Raw genomic sequence first — 20,091 nt, 5'->3', positions numbered from 1 at the left:
TGTCCATCATCACAAGCTGCTGCCACTGCGGAGAAAGAAATGGCATGGTACCCCTTCTACTAGTACAAGGTAAGAAGGAATTTTGATCCATTCCGCAAGATGAAAAAGGTAGAAGGAATTGTTTTTGAACACATAATTGATTTGGAGGATTATTGGGCTAATGCAGTCGATAGTTTTGAAATCAGAAAAGATTTTGGTCGAGAATTCCCCTAAGCATGATGAGAACAACAAAAGTATTTAGGGTCGCTGATCAAGTAGAAGACAGTCCTGAACTTGAACATCCGGGTTTTGAGAAGATAAGAAATGAACCACTTGCCCTGATTGATTGGTTAGACAGGGAAAGGTCAGATTTGGCTGACCTCATGAGATCAGTAGTTGAATACTCCAAGTGGTGGACATTTGTGAAGACAAAGGAGATGAAGTCCAAAGGTGTTGCCTTGACTTATGATTTGATGGGAATGGATGACTCTATGTCTTCCAACCATGGTATTTCTTCAGGCAATGCTCGGAATCCAAAAAGTGTTGGGTCCTGGAAGAGAAAAGAACCTGCTAGAAGTTCTAGAAAGGCCAAGGGAAAGAATATTGTTGGGGAGAGATGTGAATCAAATGAAGTTTATTCCATTTTGAGTGCCGCATCTGCTGTGCCTGACCAGAATGCAGTTGAAGAATAGGAGATGGACACATATTTAGGAGATAATGAATTAAGAGTGTTTTCTCCTTCGATTGAAGAGATAATGAGAGAGGCTGTCTAAAATCCAGCCAAGGAACAAGTTTTTAATAGAGCTACAGAGGTTGAAGAACCTGAGCCTCCAGTAGTTTTTCTTGATGGCATAGTTACTAGACCTAGAGAAATAGATGGCAGATTTGATAAAAATATCGTGGAGCAATCAACCTTTCCTGATTGGTTGAGAGAAAGGATAAGGGCTAAAGTTCTTGATAAGACCCACTCGGAAGATAATACTGCAGCATTTTTGGCGAAGGTGAAAGAACCAGTTGTGATTAAACCACCTAAGCCAGCTAGAAAATTCTATTTGATTAAGAGGGATAGTGCAGTGTTCAGAAGGTTCAGCTAGCTGTGCCGAAAGAAGGTAAAACTCAGGATAACGTTACTCCAGAGGATTATAAGATCACTATAGTAGAGTTGGGTAAGCCTACTCAGGCTCAGGAGATCCAAGATTTTGATGATTCTTGCAACGCCCTCAAGGCAAGACTAGTCAAGGAGAAGGAAAAGAGAATGAAGGTTGAGGAAGAGAATCAACAATGGAGAAAATATGTTCTCTATCTAATTAAGCCACTTAATCATGAGACACCAGTTACCCCTCCACAGCCTCTTCTGCAGAAGTTGATGAAAGATTATGAAGACATGAAGAGCATATTCGGGCAAGTTAAAGAATGGATTTCAGATGCTTCGGCACATGCTAACATACTTGTGGAAAATTTGGTATCAACACATGAGTTGGCTGCTTCATTGGTTAGTAGAATTCAGGACTCGGCTGCAAATTGGGAGGATATTGAGGAAATCCAAGACTTAATATTTCCACAATTGAGGATTATCCGAGGTCTGTCACAACAAGACTTGATAGGTGCAGGTGTCATCCAGGCTGGTGAAAAGTATGATTTTAACACTTGGTATTTTGCTTTGGTCACCAGGATTGAGGTCCTGAAGAAATCTGAGACTAAGTGTTTTGAAATTGAGAAAAATGTTAGAGAAATTCTAAGTAAAGTGTTTCATGTGGCATTTGAAATTTGGCAAAGGGAGGGCATCCAAGAAAAACACCTGCAGGCAGAGAACCTGAGAGCCAGAATTCAGTTGAGCTTTTTCAAAGTCTTGGGAATGATCGATAAAGGGGATCTTTCAAGAATTGCAAGTTTTCTCCTCATTGACGAAAACTTTCTTGCCCAAGTAGTTGAGTGGGAATGCATCCTCGCCACGTGTACTGATGATGTGGATGCTGTTGACTTCCAAATTTCTAACCTACTAAGTGTCACTATGGAAGAGGTTCGACTCATTGTGTCCAGATACGGTGAATCTGCAAAAAGGGAAACTGGACACTCACCTCAGTGATAATAGCAACTGTGCCACATGTCACTCTTTTGTTTGTCTAAACTGATAGAGTTTTGAGAAACCCTAATTACAGTTTACAACTTTCAATCTGGGCCCTTTATCACTGTTTGATCTCGGTCGTTCATTGTTTTCAGGAAGACTATATAAGGCTACCTCTTCTCATTTGGAGAGTGTGAGGTTTTTGATATATTGTTGTGTGAAGGTCATTTTTCAAATAATACATTGCATGTGCACTTTCTCTTAAGGCTTTGCAATCTCTGTTATTTGAGTGATTAACATGGTTTCAATTTCCTCAACACATTAGTTAGAAGTTAATTTAAATTTTCTTTCAAAGTTGTTAGAGTTGAATGAAGGATTTGATAAGTATTAATTAATGGTGTATCTCCGCTCATACTTTTGGTGAATGGATGATTTCCATTTCACTGTGCAAAGTTATTCTGAGCCTATCCTTTGTGCATGCCAAAACTTCGATCATACGCACAACCCATTGAAGATTGCACCTGCTTTGTGTAGTTGTTCTTAGTGTGACAAAGCAAAGTGTGGTTTCCCGAGAACACCTAGTTAATACCGTCTCCCGAATTCATAGGTTTAGATCAGCCTTCTTAACCTTATCCCCTTTTTTCGTTTTTGAAAGTCTAAATCTCAAAAATCCAAAAAAAGAAAGAGCTTGAAATTGACAAATTTATCTAAGTGCAGAAACTTGAAAGATATTTGTAAACATAAGTCCCCCTTGAGATTTTCAGCATACACTACCCAAGTAGCTATCCCACTAAAGTCGCTTGTTCGCACATATAGACCTTGGAATCAGTAGTCATTTTTCAGGAGAGGATAGAATACCTTTTGGGTATCTTATTCTAATGTTTGGTAGATGATAAAACAAACACCAACATGTCCACAAATCAATATGGACGATATTGACCATCAATTCTTAGTAGGCATTTCTTCTCTTCATAAAATTGCTTTTGAGAGACAATAGCAAAACTATTTCCACATAAATACCTAAACTAAATTGTAAGCCTAGTTAAGCCTAGGTATGCATGATGAATTTGTTGTCTAACGTATAATATCTTATTTGTTTGGTATAGTTAATGATGTGAAATGGTAACCAATCTAGATTCTTTAATCATTTATTAGATTCACTTATTTTCCTACAAATAACCATGTAGCAGTTAGTAAGGAAATACAAGCAGGGAGGGCAGAGATGGGTTCCCCTTCTATGTAGGCCATCCCATATTGGATGTATGTGTTCCTACCACTTGTGGGCCAAGAGGTGTTGTATCATTTTCTTGGGTTTAGTTACGGTGAATGTTCCATTGGTTGTAGAAGTGAACTAAAGAATGAAGCATTCATATATGGGTTAATAAGGAGACACGGGTAGGGACGGCAGAGACGGGTTTCCCTTCTATGTAGGCCACACCATGTTGGATGAAAGTGCTCTTGCCACTTGTGGGCCAAGGGGTGGAGTTGTCTTGGTTGGATGCTGTGCGCCCTTGGGCTTAGTTGTGGCAAGTGTTCCGGATGTGCAATAATGCTCTTCTCTTCAGCCCCTACCATGGATGATTATTGGAAATAAACTATAAGTTAGATCCACATATGAGATGTTTTTTAATTTAATTGCTTATTTACTCTAAAGATTTAATGGCTATTATATGTTTTAATTATAGATTACTATTTGTAAACAAATTTTGTTGTGGAATTGTTACTTTGGGAAAAAAACAGTATACCCCAATTAAGGGACATTACATATACACCTTCAAATTTCCTTTTACCCCAATGGTTATGACCCTTGGATTAGGTTGGCCAGCAACTCTTTATTTTTATTAAATAAAGCTCTTTCCTAAAGCCGGAGGAGGTCAGCCAAGCACAATAAAACTTATTTATATTTATAATCTTGCCCAAAGCTGGCCGCACCACCCTGGGAGGGTCACCAAATAGGAGGGAGCACCCAATATGTTAATTGCTTTTTTTGCCAATATTCATACCTTTTCAAAGAGGTTGCCTTCTTGACATATATTTTTACTTCAAATATTTTCTTGCCTCAAGGAAGTCGGCCTAATCAATGACAATTTGATTCAACACAATTATTATTATGCTTGTGTCTGATCATATGTTTTTTGGAAGGATAGTGACAAGTTATGTTGATGTTTTGAGGTCAGTCTCTCAGATGTTTGTATTATCATCTTACTATTGTTTAATGTGATTGGTAAGTGTTTGCTGAATGTTCTGAGGTTTGTCTCTCAGATATAGTATTTACGTTGGCAAATTGTTATACTTAGCATTTTTCTGTAGTTGAGAGCTATGCTTTGGATTTGAAACTAAAGTAAAGCTGTATGTGAAGTATCATATTCCAAAGTTTTAGTGGTTGAGCTTTAGCAGACAAAAAGTTAGAAGTGATAGAGTGTTCACTGTGCTAGTTGGCCAAGCCAACTGGGTTGATGTTCCGGATTATGCACTAGAGGATTGTAAAGTGCACCAACTAGAGATAGCGTATGGTTGAACTTTGGGGCCAGATGAGTCTATATTGGGTAATGCATAGCGTGTCTCTTCTTTTGGAGTAATGTGTGGGCTTTTGGACTTGGCCTATTACATGTTTGGCTTAAGGTTTATGATTGTGGCCAACTTGCATATGCAATAAACTTACTCTTTACCGAAATGTAATAATTATTTTAACGCATATATATAATTGATCTAGGATGTGTCCTAGTGTGTCCATGAATGTTATATCCAAAAAATGTGACTAATGTGCAAGTATGTGAGTGGTGCATGTCAATCATTGTGTAGTTTCATTTGTAGATCATATGCACCGTGTAAAGAAATTCTGAAGTTGATTGGATCAAAAAGAAGTTGTCTAATTAGTTTGGATGGTCCGCATTTCATATCTCTTGTACTTTGTTGAGATCGATGTCTCTTATACTGAGTTGGTGCTCAGATCTTGGATTAGAGGATTGGTGTCTCCTGTAGGTTGGTGCTTACCCCATATTGTAAGTTCTTGAATATATTTGGTTGAATTTGGACAGTAGATCCAAAGAAGCTATTCTCAGCCTGGGTTTCCATGTATATTTGGTGTTCTCTTGTGTGGATATGTGTTTATGTTTATCATTTAAGTAGTTGATTTGATGGCAAAGTAAGATCTGGAAATGCTGCTAATGATAAGTTGATTTTGAAATTGATATTTTGCATATATTGATTCATCCTTCCCCCTGCTCTCAGTATATCTGTGTCTATTATTTCTTTGCTTCATGCCCTCTATTTTATATATTTTTCTTTTACCTTGCAAGTTTTAAAAATACTTTTAAATTACATTTGATTTAATTGTTGAAAGTACTTTTTAAACGTTACATCAGACCTAAAATAATATTTAAGTGGCCTTTTTTGAAAATGAAGCAACTGGGAACATTTAATTTAAGAGGATATGCTAGAGATCTTCATAGATCTAATATTGAAAAGGGGACATGACAAAATGGTTAATCATTGGCAAGTCATTCTTGGAAATATGGAAGTTGTTTATGAATCGACCATACATATGATACACTGTTCACTAACGTCAATGGATAAAGTATGATGGTAAAAAAAATAGAACACCTAGTATTAGGCAATGCCATTCTTATAAAGGTGCAAAAGTAGATTGTGTGGCATATATGCATGCTTGTATTGGAATGTTTCTAAACTAGCATGGAATTTTAATTATACCTCATCTGATTAATTGCATATTTTGAGAAATCTAATTTCTTGTTTGGAAATTTGAAGGTTTGGCTTTCAGTTACTTTTGGCTTTCCATTATTTAGTCCAAAGCTCTGCCACTCATATCTGCTTAGTTCTTGTTAGAAATAAGAACTCAAATATGAATCTTGTTAAAACGTGCTTCCATGATTTGCTTGTTGCCTTTGACATAATTGTAGACTGTTGATTTAATAATGTTTTATTGTAGCTGACTTGTTATGTTTATGCGAAATTGGATTGTAATGTAAATTATTGTGTTTGGTTGTTGACTGTTGTATAATGAATAACTGTATTTATTGTCATTTAAGAAGCAAGTCTATGACAGGCAAGGTATGCTGTTTTTGGCCCTCACTGTACCAAACGTTTGTAAAAGACACCATGTATAAGAAAAGATTTATTTATCTGATAGTCTTGTCTACATTGCTATTTCAGTTATCAGTTACGTTGCTGAACTCTGGTGGTGTAGAATCAGTAGCAAACATTTGTTATGTTTTAATGCTTGCAACTTTGCTTCATATAAAATTTCATCAATGATTAAATTTTAGCTGTTACTGATGCATCAGTTGGTAAGATATCTCTGTTTGTAACAAATTTTCCCCCTTCTTTGTGTGCAGTACTACTACTACGGTTGGCTGGTGCAGTTACAGCACCTCTATCCAATTGCTACACTTTTGACAAAAGTGGCCACATTTATGATTTTGTATGTTGAAGTTTTTATTTTTTTCTGATTGAAAAGTTGACTGATATTTTTTCAAAATGTATGGAGTATTTACAGTTTGTTTTATAAAAAGAGCTGCTGTAAAGGATTCACACCCCATAGACATTTCATTTGTTTTCATCTCTTCTTTATTTATAATGAAATATGTGGTTTGGGGCACCAGTTGAATCATTTATTTTAAAGTGAAGTCAGTGAAAAGATTTTTTTCCTCAATGCAGACTGAGATTGCTGAACAGACATTTGCATACGATGGAAAGGTATGCTGTTTTGTATACTTTATCTGTCTCTGATTGTCTTCTGTATGGACATGTTTTCTGCTTCTATTCCTATTCATGTAACTAGATGAGAGAAGATAGATAAACAAGAAATACCACTCATAAAGTTAAACGACAAATGGCAGTTTAGAGTTTCAAAGAGCAATGGATATAAGTTCTTTCATAAACATAAACAATGTGGCTTAAAAATTAAGCAAAATGCATTTTGATGATCTTCCCTTTATTGTCTGCCATACAAAACATTGTGTTTGTGTGTGTTTCATGTCCCTCCCTGGTTTCCCAGCTGAGACCTAAATAGTATGAATAAATAAGTTTTTTTCAATACTTTATTTATATATATTCAAATATTAATTAAATAACTTAATATTAGTTTGGGGCCGACTTGATTTTGAAATTTTTTGGGTGTCAATCTTTTTTTATGTTGGGGGCCGACCTGGCTTAGTTAGGGCAATCAGGTAAGAAGATTCAAATGCAAGGTTTGATGAACGAACTCATGTATGGGATTGGTGGTGGGAAGAGGGAGGAATAGAATCTGGGGAAAAGAAGAGAGATGGGCTGAATAGTCATGGATATAGTCATCAAAAAATTGGATTGTGGTGTGTCTAGTGTTTGGGGATGTGGTGGGGGAAGGAGAGAGTGGGCGAGAGTGGTGATATCAAGTAAATACACATGTATGTGTTATGTTGCAAACATACACACCCCATTGCAAATGGGACCCCCACTTTTTTCGCTCCTTAGGTTAGTAGTTTGCTTTGTTTTAGTCTTTGGCTTTTGTTTATGAGAGGGTTTTGTATGTCTTGTCAATCAGCTCTTGAAATGACTTAGAATGTAAAGTTTGTCCTTGAAGGTGTGATCAAGTTAGGGCTTCAGGTTTTAAGTTTGGAATCCATGATTGAGTGTTAGGACCGAGAATTGAGGTCAAAATGCAAAAGTTGCAAATCTTGCAAAATGTTGTCAATGTTGTCAAAGTGTCAGGGAAAAGTTGTCAATGTTGTTAGGACAAGTTGTTAAGGAATTAAGATTTTGGAGATGACAAGTGTGAAAGATAATGATGAAATTCATTGCCCAGACAAGGAAAATTCCTTGTTAAGGTCAGATTTTCTGACCTCGACAAGAAGGGAAAATAAGGAAGTTTTGTGAAAAATCCTTAGACAAAGTCCAAAATTCAATCCACGTTGAAATGTTGGAATCCTTTGCTTGAGATAGGCAACTCCTAAATTGAAATGCAAAATCTTAAGTTTGGGCTTGAAAAATCCTTCTACAAATCGGGTTTCCCCTTGAAAATTCCAAGTTTTATGTTTTAATCCATATCGAAGTCGTCAATCAGCTTGGGAAATTTTTATGAAAATCCTTTTCTAAGCGTGGAAATTTAGAGTTGGAATTCAAAATCCAAGGTTGAAGTGTGGAATGCTAAGACAATGTATGAATTTCCCTTAAATAACTTCATATGCATCGCTCCTTGTCCTTGATCACATCATGGAGGTGCTTACATTATTTCATTATTTCATTATTCATTAAATGTACTTACATTTCGTTCTTGATAGAATTTGCACCTATGAGTTTTAATGAATAATGAAATTTATCCTTGTGCACCCTTCAAAGGCGCGTTTCCTTGTCCTTGACTAAGGCGAAAATGTGCCCTTGATCCTCCTCAAATTGTCCTTGTCTAGTTTTGAAGTGTGCCACCTTGTCCTTGAGGACTCCTTGAAACTGATTTGCAAAATCCTTGATATCCTAGCACTTGTGCTCAATGTTGAGAGATGCATTTAGTCCTTAACAATCCCTAAGGAATCCTGCCTAGCATTTTGCCCTTACACATCTAGGAATCCTGCTTTGCATTGTCCCTTCTCAATGGAAGACCACCTTCTTTCAGTCCCTAACACTACCTCATTCACGCCCTTCATAGTCCTCCTCACCTTAATGCTCCCTAACAGTGTCCCTATATACCATGGATTACCGCCCTTGTCCTTGTCCTTAAGTGCACCTCAAAAACGCCCTTCATTAGTCCCTATACATCATGAAAATCCAGGCTTCCTTTGTCCTTATGAAGCTTGGAAACCCGCCTTGCATTGATAGTCCTTGAACATATCTAAATTGCACCTATACTTGTCGTTAGCAACATCTAAAACCCGTCTAGGAGGAGTAGGGGTCAGGTTGCCTTCCTAAAATGAATTTTCAAAATTTTAAATGTATTATCCAAGTAAGGTGAAATTCACAATTAATCTGGCCGACTTGGAACAAGAAACTAATTCATCAATCAGATCTGGCTGACCTAGGTAAGGACAAGGGAATTTGGAATTTAAATGCGAAACTAATGATCACTTGCAAGCATGGCTGAATTGATTAAAATTGCAAACATTTAAGGCCATGTCGGCCTAGTTGAAGGGTTGTAAATGTAAACTTGCTGATTGCTATAAAGGATAGGTCAACACCCCTCATTTCAACATCAATTCAAATCATTCAAGTCAATCTTGGAGCAGATTTTAGAGCAGATTCTATCAGACCTTGGAGCTAATTTTGAAGTGAATTTTATCAGACCTGAAGCAAATATAGCAGATTTCAAGAGAAATCGGACTTGAGGAAGTGTGATTCCAAGTCAGGTGTCTTACAAGAGTGAATCATAGGCAGATCCAGGTGAATTGGAGAATAAGATTTCAAAATCAGATTGAACGAATTTGTGGATCAGACTTAAGGGAGCAGTTTTCTAACACTAAGTGGTGCATTTCCGGACGTTCTAAGAGCCATTTCCAGATTGTGAAGGGTTTTAAGAGGCATGATTTGTGAAGTGTTAGTATTACTTTCATTCATTCCATGGTGTTTTAAGAGAAAATGTGTTTGTTTTTCAGGTTTGATGCAAGGAATGGGAAGATGATGAAAAATGATGCATCGGATGAAAGACAACAAGATCAAGAAACTTACAACATCAAGATTTACACTTCATCAAGACTACAAGAGGAATCGAGGTTAAGGTCGAGAAAAGATTAAGATGCAACTTGGAGGATAACATTTGCAAGGATATCAACATCCAAACATTCAAAAATATCACGGGAAAGACTCTACATCGACCTTGGAATTCCTTTGGAAATCCAAGATCAAAGGAGGGAACTCAAAAATGCAAGAAAGTCCAAGTGATGGCATTATGTAGATCAATGTTTCACAATGTAAGATAAAGTCATTGCAGCTTAAAAAAAAACAACTACTATAAGGGGATCAAAGACATCATAGACAGTTGCAACATGAAATCAAGAACTACATCAAAGAGTTCAAGATCAAGAATGCCCAAAGAAAAGAATTTCATGATTCCAAGGATGAATGGACATCACAAGGTGAATTCCCAAACATGAGAACGAAATGCAAAACATCACATGAAGAAGGATTCCAAAACTCGAAAGTGAAATGTGATCAAGTAAAGAAGATAGTTACATAAGAGTTAATCAAAGTTAGAAACTTGATTAAGATGATGCAATTTGAGAACATGAACCATCACAATTAATCATAGACTCGATAATTTTGAGTATCAAGAGGTATTGATAAAGATTTAATGACTTTGTTGTGATGATCTACAAGATGTGCTTGCTGAGGTGGCACCTATTCACATCCCAACCAATCATGTCAACATGTCCAAATGTATTGAACCTAACTCATCCTATGAAGAAAACTATACATGTGGAAGGCACTAAACTGATGTAACAACTTCTATTTTATCATTTGTCCACATTCAAAAGGGATATATATCTAAAGCAATGTAACTTTCTCATTGGAAGACATTAAATGAATGTAGGTAGTAGTTGTAACTACCATAATTAGTGTTTCATAGAATTATATAGGTTGTTGATTTAGAATCAATTTGGTTCATCATTTTGTAATTGGGAGCTCTCTATATAAGGCTTTACCTTCTCATTTGTAAAGGTTAATAGTTGATAGCATTAATATATCTTAGTGTAGAGTAGGAGGAGGAGATCAAAGATTGTTGCTAAGGCTTTGTTGGGATAAACATATGATTTTCATCGAAGATATGGTAGATTGTATGAGTTTCAACATGTTGCATGGTTTCTACTTCTCAAGTTTTAGATTTGTTTACATAGAGTTGATTAGTTGAATGGAAGATCTTATTGTTGATTAATGGTGAAGCCCATTTGTTCATACCTTTTGGAATTTTTTGATTGCAAATTGCAGTGCATGGTTAGTTTGAACTCATATCGAAAGCTTAACTTCAATTGCTTTATGCTCATCGTTCATGGTGTTCATGTGCATAAGTGATATGAAAATTATTTGTGTACCCTTAGGAGTTTGCACCATTTTTGTGTAGTTTCCCCATAGCAAAGCAAAGCTTGGTTTGATTTCATCAAATCAGCAATCATTTCTTGCATTGTTAGGTCTTAGATTAGATTTTCTACTCTTTTACCGCTTTTAATCTTTCTTTGTTTGAGAAGTTAGTTTCCACGTTCCAACAAAGCGTAAGTCCTATTGTGACATTTCACACATTGCCCCATTGCAAATGGGGACCCATACTTTTTAGGTCCTCTTGGTCTTTTGATTTTGGTTCTTTGGGTCTTTTCATGGTAGTCTCGTTGGTCTCCTTGGTCTGCAAGTGTGTTGGTGAAATTTGATCAAGTCTACAAGTCATTTGAGCAAATTTGGCTAAGTTCGGAACTTGCTTTGCTTATTTTAGGGTTTTGTCCTTTAGACTTAGGTTTGGGGTCTTTTCCTTAGGGTTTTGGAAAAACTGAGATTTGCATTGAAATCAAAGCACTTCAAGGAAGTTACGAGTGAAATTTGAGCAAATTCTGAGCGCTTACTATTTTTAGTAGGTTTCACTGCACCCTAGATTGTCTTTATATGGACAACAATCAAACTTACTATTTTTAGTAGTTTCTATTTTTAGTAAGTTTCTATTTTTAGTGTCTCCATGTCCTGGTTTGCCTAGATTCAAAGTTTGGAAATGCGTACTATTTTTGGAAGGTCCACCTATGGCAGTGATCACGACACCAAAGGCAAAGCATTCCTAAGAATCCATGGCTAAATTCGGAAAGTTGAAAAAGCAGTTTGTTGATTAAAAAAATGATCGTGTGGAATTCTTTCCTAAAGTGGAAAAGCTTGAAAAATCTTCTAAGGGAGTGAACATCACTTCAAATTCAAAATGGCATCCAAATCTGTAAAATGAACGAAAAATGTCTTAAGTCGAGAAAGAATGGCCAAATTCCAATGATTTCCTTCTCCATGGCCAAGTTGGATTCTAGAAGAGGATGTGTGCCAAACAAGCGTTGTGTAGGAATTTTCCTCCCAAGCCCAAATTCCTCCACAACATGTGAATTGCACCTAGGTAGAGGTGATGAGCGCTAAACAGAGGTGGTGGAGGAATTTTCCTCCAAGTCAAATGTTCTTGCACATGGTCAAAATTCCACTCAAACAGGGACTTAGGTGCTAAAAGGTGGTAGTTGAGCAATTTTCCTCCAAGACATAAATTCCTTCACCTATGCAAAATGCCGCACAAGATAGGATGATGACGTTAGAATGATGGTCAGGAGGAATTTCCTCCTCCGTGAAGAATTCTTGCACCACATAGAATTAGCACCCAAACTAGATGGAGGGCGCCAAAGCAGGGTAAGGAAGGAATTTTCCTTCCAAGGTCAAAATCCTTCATCACATGGAATCAACATTCAGTCTAGGAAGATGAGCGCCAAACAAGGGTGGAGGAGGAAATCTCCTTCCAAAGACAAATTCCTTCATAGGGTGAAATCAATGCCTAGGCCAGGGTAGAGGGCACTGGAATGAGGTATTGAAGGATTTTTCCTTCCTAGTCAAAATTCATGCACAACATGGATTCGACGCCCAAGCAAGGGGCTGGAGCACTAGATTCGTGTGATCAAGGAATTCCATCCTCCCAGCAAAATTACTGAAGCATGTGGTTTTAATGCCCAAGACTGGGAAGGAGCGCTAGACATGGATCAAGGAGGAATTCCTTGATGTGTTAAACATTCCTCCACAACATGGAAATTCCGCCCAATCCAAGATTGGAAGAGGGGTATTGAAACAAGGGCAAGGAAGAAATTCAAAATTCCTCTCTTAGGGATAAAAACTCGCCATAGATGAAGAAATTTTAAGACGAAGAAAAATTGGGGAAGAGAGAATTTTATCTCGTTTGAATTCCGGAGCCCAGAAATGGAAAAAATGCTAAAAAATAGGAAAAGTGACTGATCAAAAATCTCCTTGAGGACAAGATGAACGTAAAATCATGAAAAAATTCTTTCAAGACAAAGATTTCTCTCTCTAGAAAGATTTTCTCTCTTCGAAATTTCCAGGCATTCAGAATTCAAAATTAGAGAAGACTGTTAAAATTCTTCCAAGGCAGGAAAATCTTCCAAAATATCTTTTGTGATATCCCTGCTGTTATTTGACTGAGATGTCCAAGGGATATGGCCAAACAATAAACTGATTACCTTGCTGTTCAAGTTTACTGACTGTGTAACTAGCGTGTTATGCTGTTCCTACTATTGCGTGTTATGCTGTTCTGATCAATGCATTACTTCAGACTAGTTTGACACCATAATTATTTTGTTTATCAACATGGGTGACTTGCAATCATTAGGATAATGATCTAAGATGATAATGCAACTATATCTTTTACGTTTGATTCAATAGCATGGATTCGTATGCAGAAATGTATGACTACAACAGACTAATTATGACAAATAGTTGGCATGTAATCAGACATATATGACCATCAAACATTGATCACCATTCAAGTTAATGCATAAGCAATGCGTGTAGGACGATTCGGAGTTAAGCTCATATCATTCCAGTTGACCACACAAGGCGCACTTACAAGCAGCAAGAGGCTAGTGGTATGGATTAGGCAGATTCCACATGAATACATTCAACAACTTCTTCCATCCAATCTAATCAACATGAAAATAAATTGAGAAATAGAAGCATGAGGCTTGTTGAAATAACAAATTTCACTATAACTTCAATGAAAAGAGTATCTCATTTAGAAGTCAGACCAACAATTCTTCCTTCTCTTAATCTACACTAATTGCTATTCTACTTACTACTAGCTATTCTCCAATTATTAACTATTAACTATTAGCTATCAACTATTAGCCTTTACAAATGAAGAGCTTGAGCTTTTATAGAGAGCTCATTTACGACGAATGGCCAGGATTAATTCTCCATCAATGGCCAGGATTTTACAATGAAACCCTAATTAGGGTATGTTACAACAAACTTCTCCATAGCCAATGAGAAAATTACATTCAGAAAGTGTTGTCCAATAGATATCAGGGGTAGGTTCCTCGAAGTTTGTGCCATCACTGGTGAGCTTGATTCATTGAACTTGGATGCGTTGATGTGGACTTCATTGATTGGAGGAGTGGTGATTGGAATACCATTTGGGATGTCACTTCACTCTTGCACTTTGTAGACTTGAGTTGATTCACCATGAAGGAATATCTCTTGATACTCAACATTATCTAGCTTCAAGGATGATGACGATGATCTTTTAACTTTGATTAACTCTTCTAAAACTATCTTCTGGAATGCCTTAGAATGAACTTTTGATGTCATTTTTATATCTCTCCTTCAAAATTCCTTCTCTTGTGACTTCTTTCATGTTATTGATGTTGTAGATCATGTCTTCATGCAAGTGAATGCTTCTTGTTTGATCCCCTTATTTTCTTTTTTCATTTCCTGCAAAACAAACAAGCACATACCAAATACACTTGATATATAAGCTTAATAATAGCATATAAAGAGAATTCGTCATCATGAATCAACACTTGAAGTTGCTTTTATGCTCACGAAGAGGAGTTCTTGAAGAGTACTCCCAAGCCTTCGCTCATGAAGCTCACCTTGCTTCTCATAAAGTGATCTTTGAATTCTCATCTTTCATCCTTTCAACTTAAAATGATTCTTTGCAAACTTCAAAGGTAGTAATCATGTAACCAATCTTGCATCTTTGCCTTCAACTAAGAACACATGAAGTGGAGTTCACTTACTTGAATTTTGCTTTTGAGACTCAATTTGTGGAATTCACTCATATCTTTCAAATTGTGAAGTTTGCTCATGTCTTAATTCTTGAAGTTCATTTATATCCCTTGGTTTGTAAAGTTGGAATTTTCCATTGAAGCCCCCTATATGAAGCTCTCTTGTCTCAAACATGAAGTTAAAATTCGCTCATGAAGCTTGATTCATGAAGTTGACATTCGCTCTCCTTCTTGAACTCGTGAAGTTCATTATTAGTGGTTCGCTCCATTTTGCTCAAACATGAAGTAAAGAATTTCGCTTGCTAAGTCATGAAGTTTACCCTTGTAGAAAATTCGATCCAAACCTTGAACTTATGAAGTTCTCTCCCATCCTACAACTCATGAAGTAGTAAAATCTCTTCAAACCAGCAACTCATGAAGTTGCAAATTCCGCTCAAAAGGGGGTGCACCTGAAGTTTGTTTCTCTTATCTTGCTCATCAAATTTGTTCTTCCTCCCCAAATTATGAAATTCACTCATGATCTCAAACTCACGAAGTTCATTATGCTTGTGTGAAATCCACTCCATTCCCTTTAGACATGAAGTTCACTCTTAATCCCTTAAATACGAAGTTGCAAACTTCGCTTCAAGGAGGCAATTCATGAAGTTCAAACTTCGCTCCTCTCTCTCAATGTATGAAGTATAACTTTGCTTCACTTCTTCAATTCATGAAGTATGAATTTCGCTTCAATCTCTCAATGCATGAAGTATAACTTTTCTCCAAAGGCTCAAGTCATGAAGATGTTGAATCCCACTCTTATCCATCAACCTGTGAAGTTCGCTTGAGAAGTGCAATTCATGAAGCAATGACTTCGCTCTAAAACTTTTGAACCCGAAGTTCACTTTTATCATACAACTCATGAAGTAGTAAAATCGCTCCAAATGAGTAAGTCATGAAGTTGCTTCAAAACCTAAATTCGTGATGTAACAATTTCGCTCCTCCTTAGCAATTCGTGAAGTGGAGGATTTCGCTTGAAGCTTGCAGCTGCTGAAGTTATCAACTTCTCTCATAAGCAACAGTTCATGAAGTAAGAAACCTCGCTCATCTCTTTTGATACATGAAGTATGAATTTTGCTCCTAGTTGCTTGAACTCGAAGTTCGCTCCTATCTCCTTGAAGTTGAAGTTGTAAAATTGCTCTACTTCGCTCCTCTTGGTGAGATCATGAAGTTCATTTGGCCCTCTGTCTTCTTGTTGATGTGTCTTTTGTACACGACCAAACACATAATAAAATACCTAAAGGTACCTTATCCTCTCTTGAACAAAGTTTCCCGACTGCTGAAGATCTTGCTGAAGGATTAGTCGGAGTAACTCCAAGGTTCTGCTATGTAGGTTCTCTACGTGTCGATAAGCTCTTTGCGATACGATGTGATTTTGCTGGAATCACAAGGGGAGTTACATTCGATGACCTAAACGTCTGATTTGCTGGAATCACAAGTCCTATTTACTAATTGGAAGATAAAGAAATAGCAAAAGATACAAGGTTCAGGAAGTCTACTCTAAGACCTAGAATGCGAGAAGATGGATGAATGACTAGGTGGAGTCCTACTGGGCTGGGTCTCACCATTAGGTTGAACAATTCAACACCAACTCAGGGTGATCTTCTAAGTGATGTTTCAAATATGTCCAATCGTACACCATCAGATACTGATCACCATTCAAGATAATGCGTGAACAACAGAGGTGTTATGACTCGGGATTAAGCTCGTTCTATGCCAGTTGACCACGCAAGGCACTCTTATAGTCAGCAAAAGGCTAGTGGTTTGGACTAGGTGGATTCCATGCGAGTGCATTCAATAACTTCTTTCATTCAATTTAATTATCTATCATCTAAAATGAAGATTCAACAAGAGACCATGCATATTGCAAAGAAACAACACACTTCACCATAACTTAAATGAAAATGGAGTTTATTTACAATCAATGGCAACAATTTCTTGCCTTGTCCTCCTAATGTACTCTAATTACTATTCTATTAGCTGACTATTCACTATTTCTAACTATTCACCAACTATTAACCTTTACAAATGAGGAGCCAGGGCTTTATATAGAGAACCCTTTACAAACAGACGGCTCTAATTGTCTTAGAATCAATGGCTAGGATTACAAGATAGAAACCCTAATTAGGGTTTGTTACAACAAACTTCCTCTAGCCAATGAGAAAATTACTGTAATGTCCCTACTAGTTAGAGATCATTATCCTGCAAAACTGATTGTTAGAATACAACAAATATATAAATATATAACTAATCTAACTTGCAATTTAAATTTTAACATACTTAATTAACACAATCACAATTCTTATCTAATAAAAAAGGATACGAATGCCATACAGAGGTATGTCCTTAGGCGGCCGTGAAGCTCGCCTTCTTGGAACCCATCTTGGTTCCAAGCCATCTAGGAAATCGAAGGTGAATTCGATTCCTGTCTTGGATGTAACTTCTTACATCCAAGCCATCCAGGAAATCGAAGGTTAATTCGATTCCTGTCTTGAGTGTAATTTCTTACACCCAAGCCATCCAAGGAAGACCATATGTCAATTCCTTGCCTTGGATGATGCATCTCATCATCCAAGTCCTCAGAGGGGACCGGCCAGATCCGTCTCTTCTTGGATGAACTTAGTCAACCAAGCCATATATATGCATATAGATATTCAGTATATATTGCCTACCAGGGATTATCATAATCCCTGAATTAGACTACCGGGATTTCCTCACAATAGCCTCCATCATATAATCACGTTATTGTCATTCATTGATATCCAACATTTCATAACCATTCATATTATCAATATCATCTAATTTATAATTCATATTATCATTATTATTTAAATTATAATCTTGTGACATACACATTGAGATATAATTCTGTAACATACACATTGTAATAATGACGACATAATTCTGTAACATACACATTATAATAATCATGACATAATTCTGGAACCTACACATTATAATAATCATGACATAATTCTGAAACCTACACATTATAATAATCATGACATAACTGTCAAAACTACAAGTATATTTATATGTGTGTGTGTGGCACACACATATACGTACCTTCGATGCCTCTGCTATCTTCCCCCTTTATCTTGCCTCTGCCTACGCAGCTATCCTTTCTAATCCATGTTGATGTCACTAGATGTTTTTGATTCCTTACTTTTATATCTCTCAATATGAGGGAGAGGTCACACCTCTTCATCATGTATGCCCTTTGGCAAGAGACATACCCCTTCACCATTAGCACCCTTTGAAAGAGTGCAACTCTTCATTATTTCTACCCTTTGAAAGGGACACAACCTTTCGTAATCAGATCTGCACTTATTATTTAAATCAGATCTGCACTTCTCATTTCCAATTTATCCTCCCTCTCAAATGAGGTTCTCTTCTCTTTTTTATATCTCATTGTTGAGGGAGTCACAACTTTTCCTTTCATGTCTTTTGACTTTTCATTAACTTAATTAATTTTTACTTAGTCATATTTAATTATATTATTTTATATTTTAATTTAATTTTTAATGTTTTAATTTTATTATTATCATTTATTATTAAATTCTATTTCGAAGTGGGGACATTACAATTACATTCCAAGAGTGAGGACCAATAGGAAGTATGGGTAGGTACATCGAAGTTTGTGTCGCCTCTGATAGATTAGATACATTGAATCTGGTCTTGCTGAGGTGGACCAATCCGACCGGAGGAATGATGACTGGGATGCCACCTTGCCTAATGCATGTGACTTGGTTGATCCTCCTCTGTCTTTGATATGATGAATGATGTACTTCCTTTGCTTGACCAGGCTTCCTTATTGTCAAGTCTTCCTTCTCCAGTAGCATACCTCACCCTGAAGTGTTGGCAAAGCCTTTCTTTGTCATCTTGCAGTAGAATGAGGTCTTGAGGCTAACTTGAACTCCTTGAACACCCCTAGTCTTCCAACGCTTCAAAGCACCTTGAGTCCTCCCTTTGTGCATGTGGAACGTCCTTGATAATGATGGACTGGAAGAGGTTGTCCTTGCCCTGGCCTGGTCTTCTTCCATCTGCAAAACCAACCAAAAGGTGATTAAGGACACATAATGAATTCATTCTAACACAACATTTTCTACCTTAAATCATCATCAAGAAGACATTAAAATGAAGTTTGCTCAAGATTTTCCCCAGGGACAGGTCCTATAAGAATTTCGCTCTGGACCCTTAGGAAGGGTCAGGAGCGAATTTTGACAAAGTTGCTCAATCAGACCTCATTTTCATCATTACTTCACCAAGATCAAGTCATTCACCTCCAAAATTGCCAAGGAATAGGTTTTGCTCAAGGACCTAGGCAAAATATTAGACCACTTAGGAATTTTGCTATGGACCCTCTAGAAGGGTCAAGAGCGAAATTCTTGTTTAGGCTTGAGTTATATCACTTCTCCACTCCAAAATTTCTTCCAAGGCAAGCATACACTAGTCTTCTCTCCACCAAGGCTTGGGAATTTATCTCTTGACCTTCATCATGAGCAAATTAGGTGAAATTGAGAATTTCGCTCTAGACCCCTTGGAAGGGCCAAGAGCGAAATTCTTGACTTGCTTGTTTCCCTTCACCTAAGTCTACTCTTTTCACTTTCCATACCTGGACTTTCATTTTTGAATCCCTCTCTGAACATGACAAAACCTGCTTGACCCTCAAAATGGCTAGAAAGGAGAATTTCGCTAAAAATCATGGCTAGAGACAGGACCTATTTAGGATTTCGCCTTGGACCCTTTGGAAGGGTTAGGAGTGAAATCCTAGTTTAAGCTTGAAATCTTGATCATTGGTGGCCACAATCAATTCAAAGGCATGCCTAGGGGTCCTTCCAAGCTCAATCTACCTTAATCCACACTTAGCTTGACACAAAAATGGAAGGAAAAGAGGGATTTTGAGAATTTCACTCTGGACCCTTTGGAAGGGTCAGGAGCGAAATTCTAGTTTTGAGCACATGTCTTCATCTTTTCAACCCCAATCCACCTCAAAAGGCAAGGACACTTCATCTCACTCCCATCCACGCCATAAAAACCAAGGATTTGACCTTCTCCAAGGGAAAAATAGGTGTTTGCAAGAATTTCGCTATGGACCCTTTGGAAGGGTGTTGACGTGTATTTTGTACACTATCAAACACAGAATAAAATACCCAAGGGTACCTTATCCTCTCTTGAATAAAGCCTCCGAATGCTGAAGATGTCGCGAAAAGGTTCAATCGGGATGACTTCAAGGTTCTTGTATGTAGGGTCTCTACGTGTGGATAAGCTCTCTGTGGTATGATGTGATTT

At 37.2% G+C, this 20,091-nt stretch overlaps 1 protein-coding gene across 3 annotated transcripts in view; it reads left to right on the top strand.

Annotated features, from left to right (window-relative positions):
• The window catches only part of LOC131074131 (uncharacterized), a 259,081-nt gene that overhangs the window by 19,358 nt on the left and 219,632 nt on the right, over positions 1-20,091 (top strand). For all 3 annotated transcript variants that reach the window (XM_059219607.1, XM_059219606.1, XM_059219608.1), the window contains 2 exons: positions 6,400-6,485; positions 6,722-6,760. In XM_059219607.1, coding sequence (XP_059075590.1) covers positions 6,400-6,485; positions 6,722-6,760 — 125 coding nt within the window. The remainder of the gene's footprint in view (positions 1-6,399; positions 6,486-6,721; positions 6,761-20,091) is intronic.

This window comes from Cryptomeria japonica, chromosome 4, assembly GCF_030272615.1.
Source record: "Cryptomeria japonica chromosome 4, Sugi_1.0, whole genome shotgun sequence".
NCBI lineage: Eukaryota > Viridiplantae > Streptophyta > Pinopsida > Cupressales > Cupressaceae > Cryptomeria > Cryptomeria japonica.
This window is presented reverse-complemented; position numbering and strand designations above follow the sequence as displayed.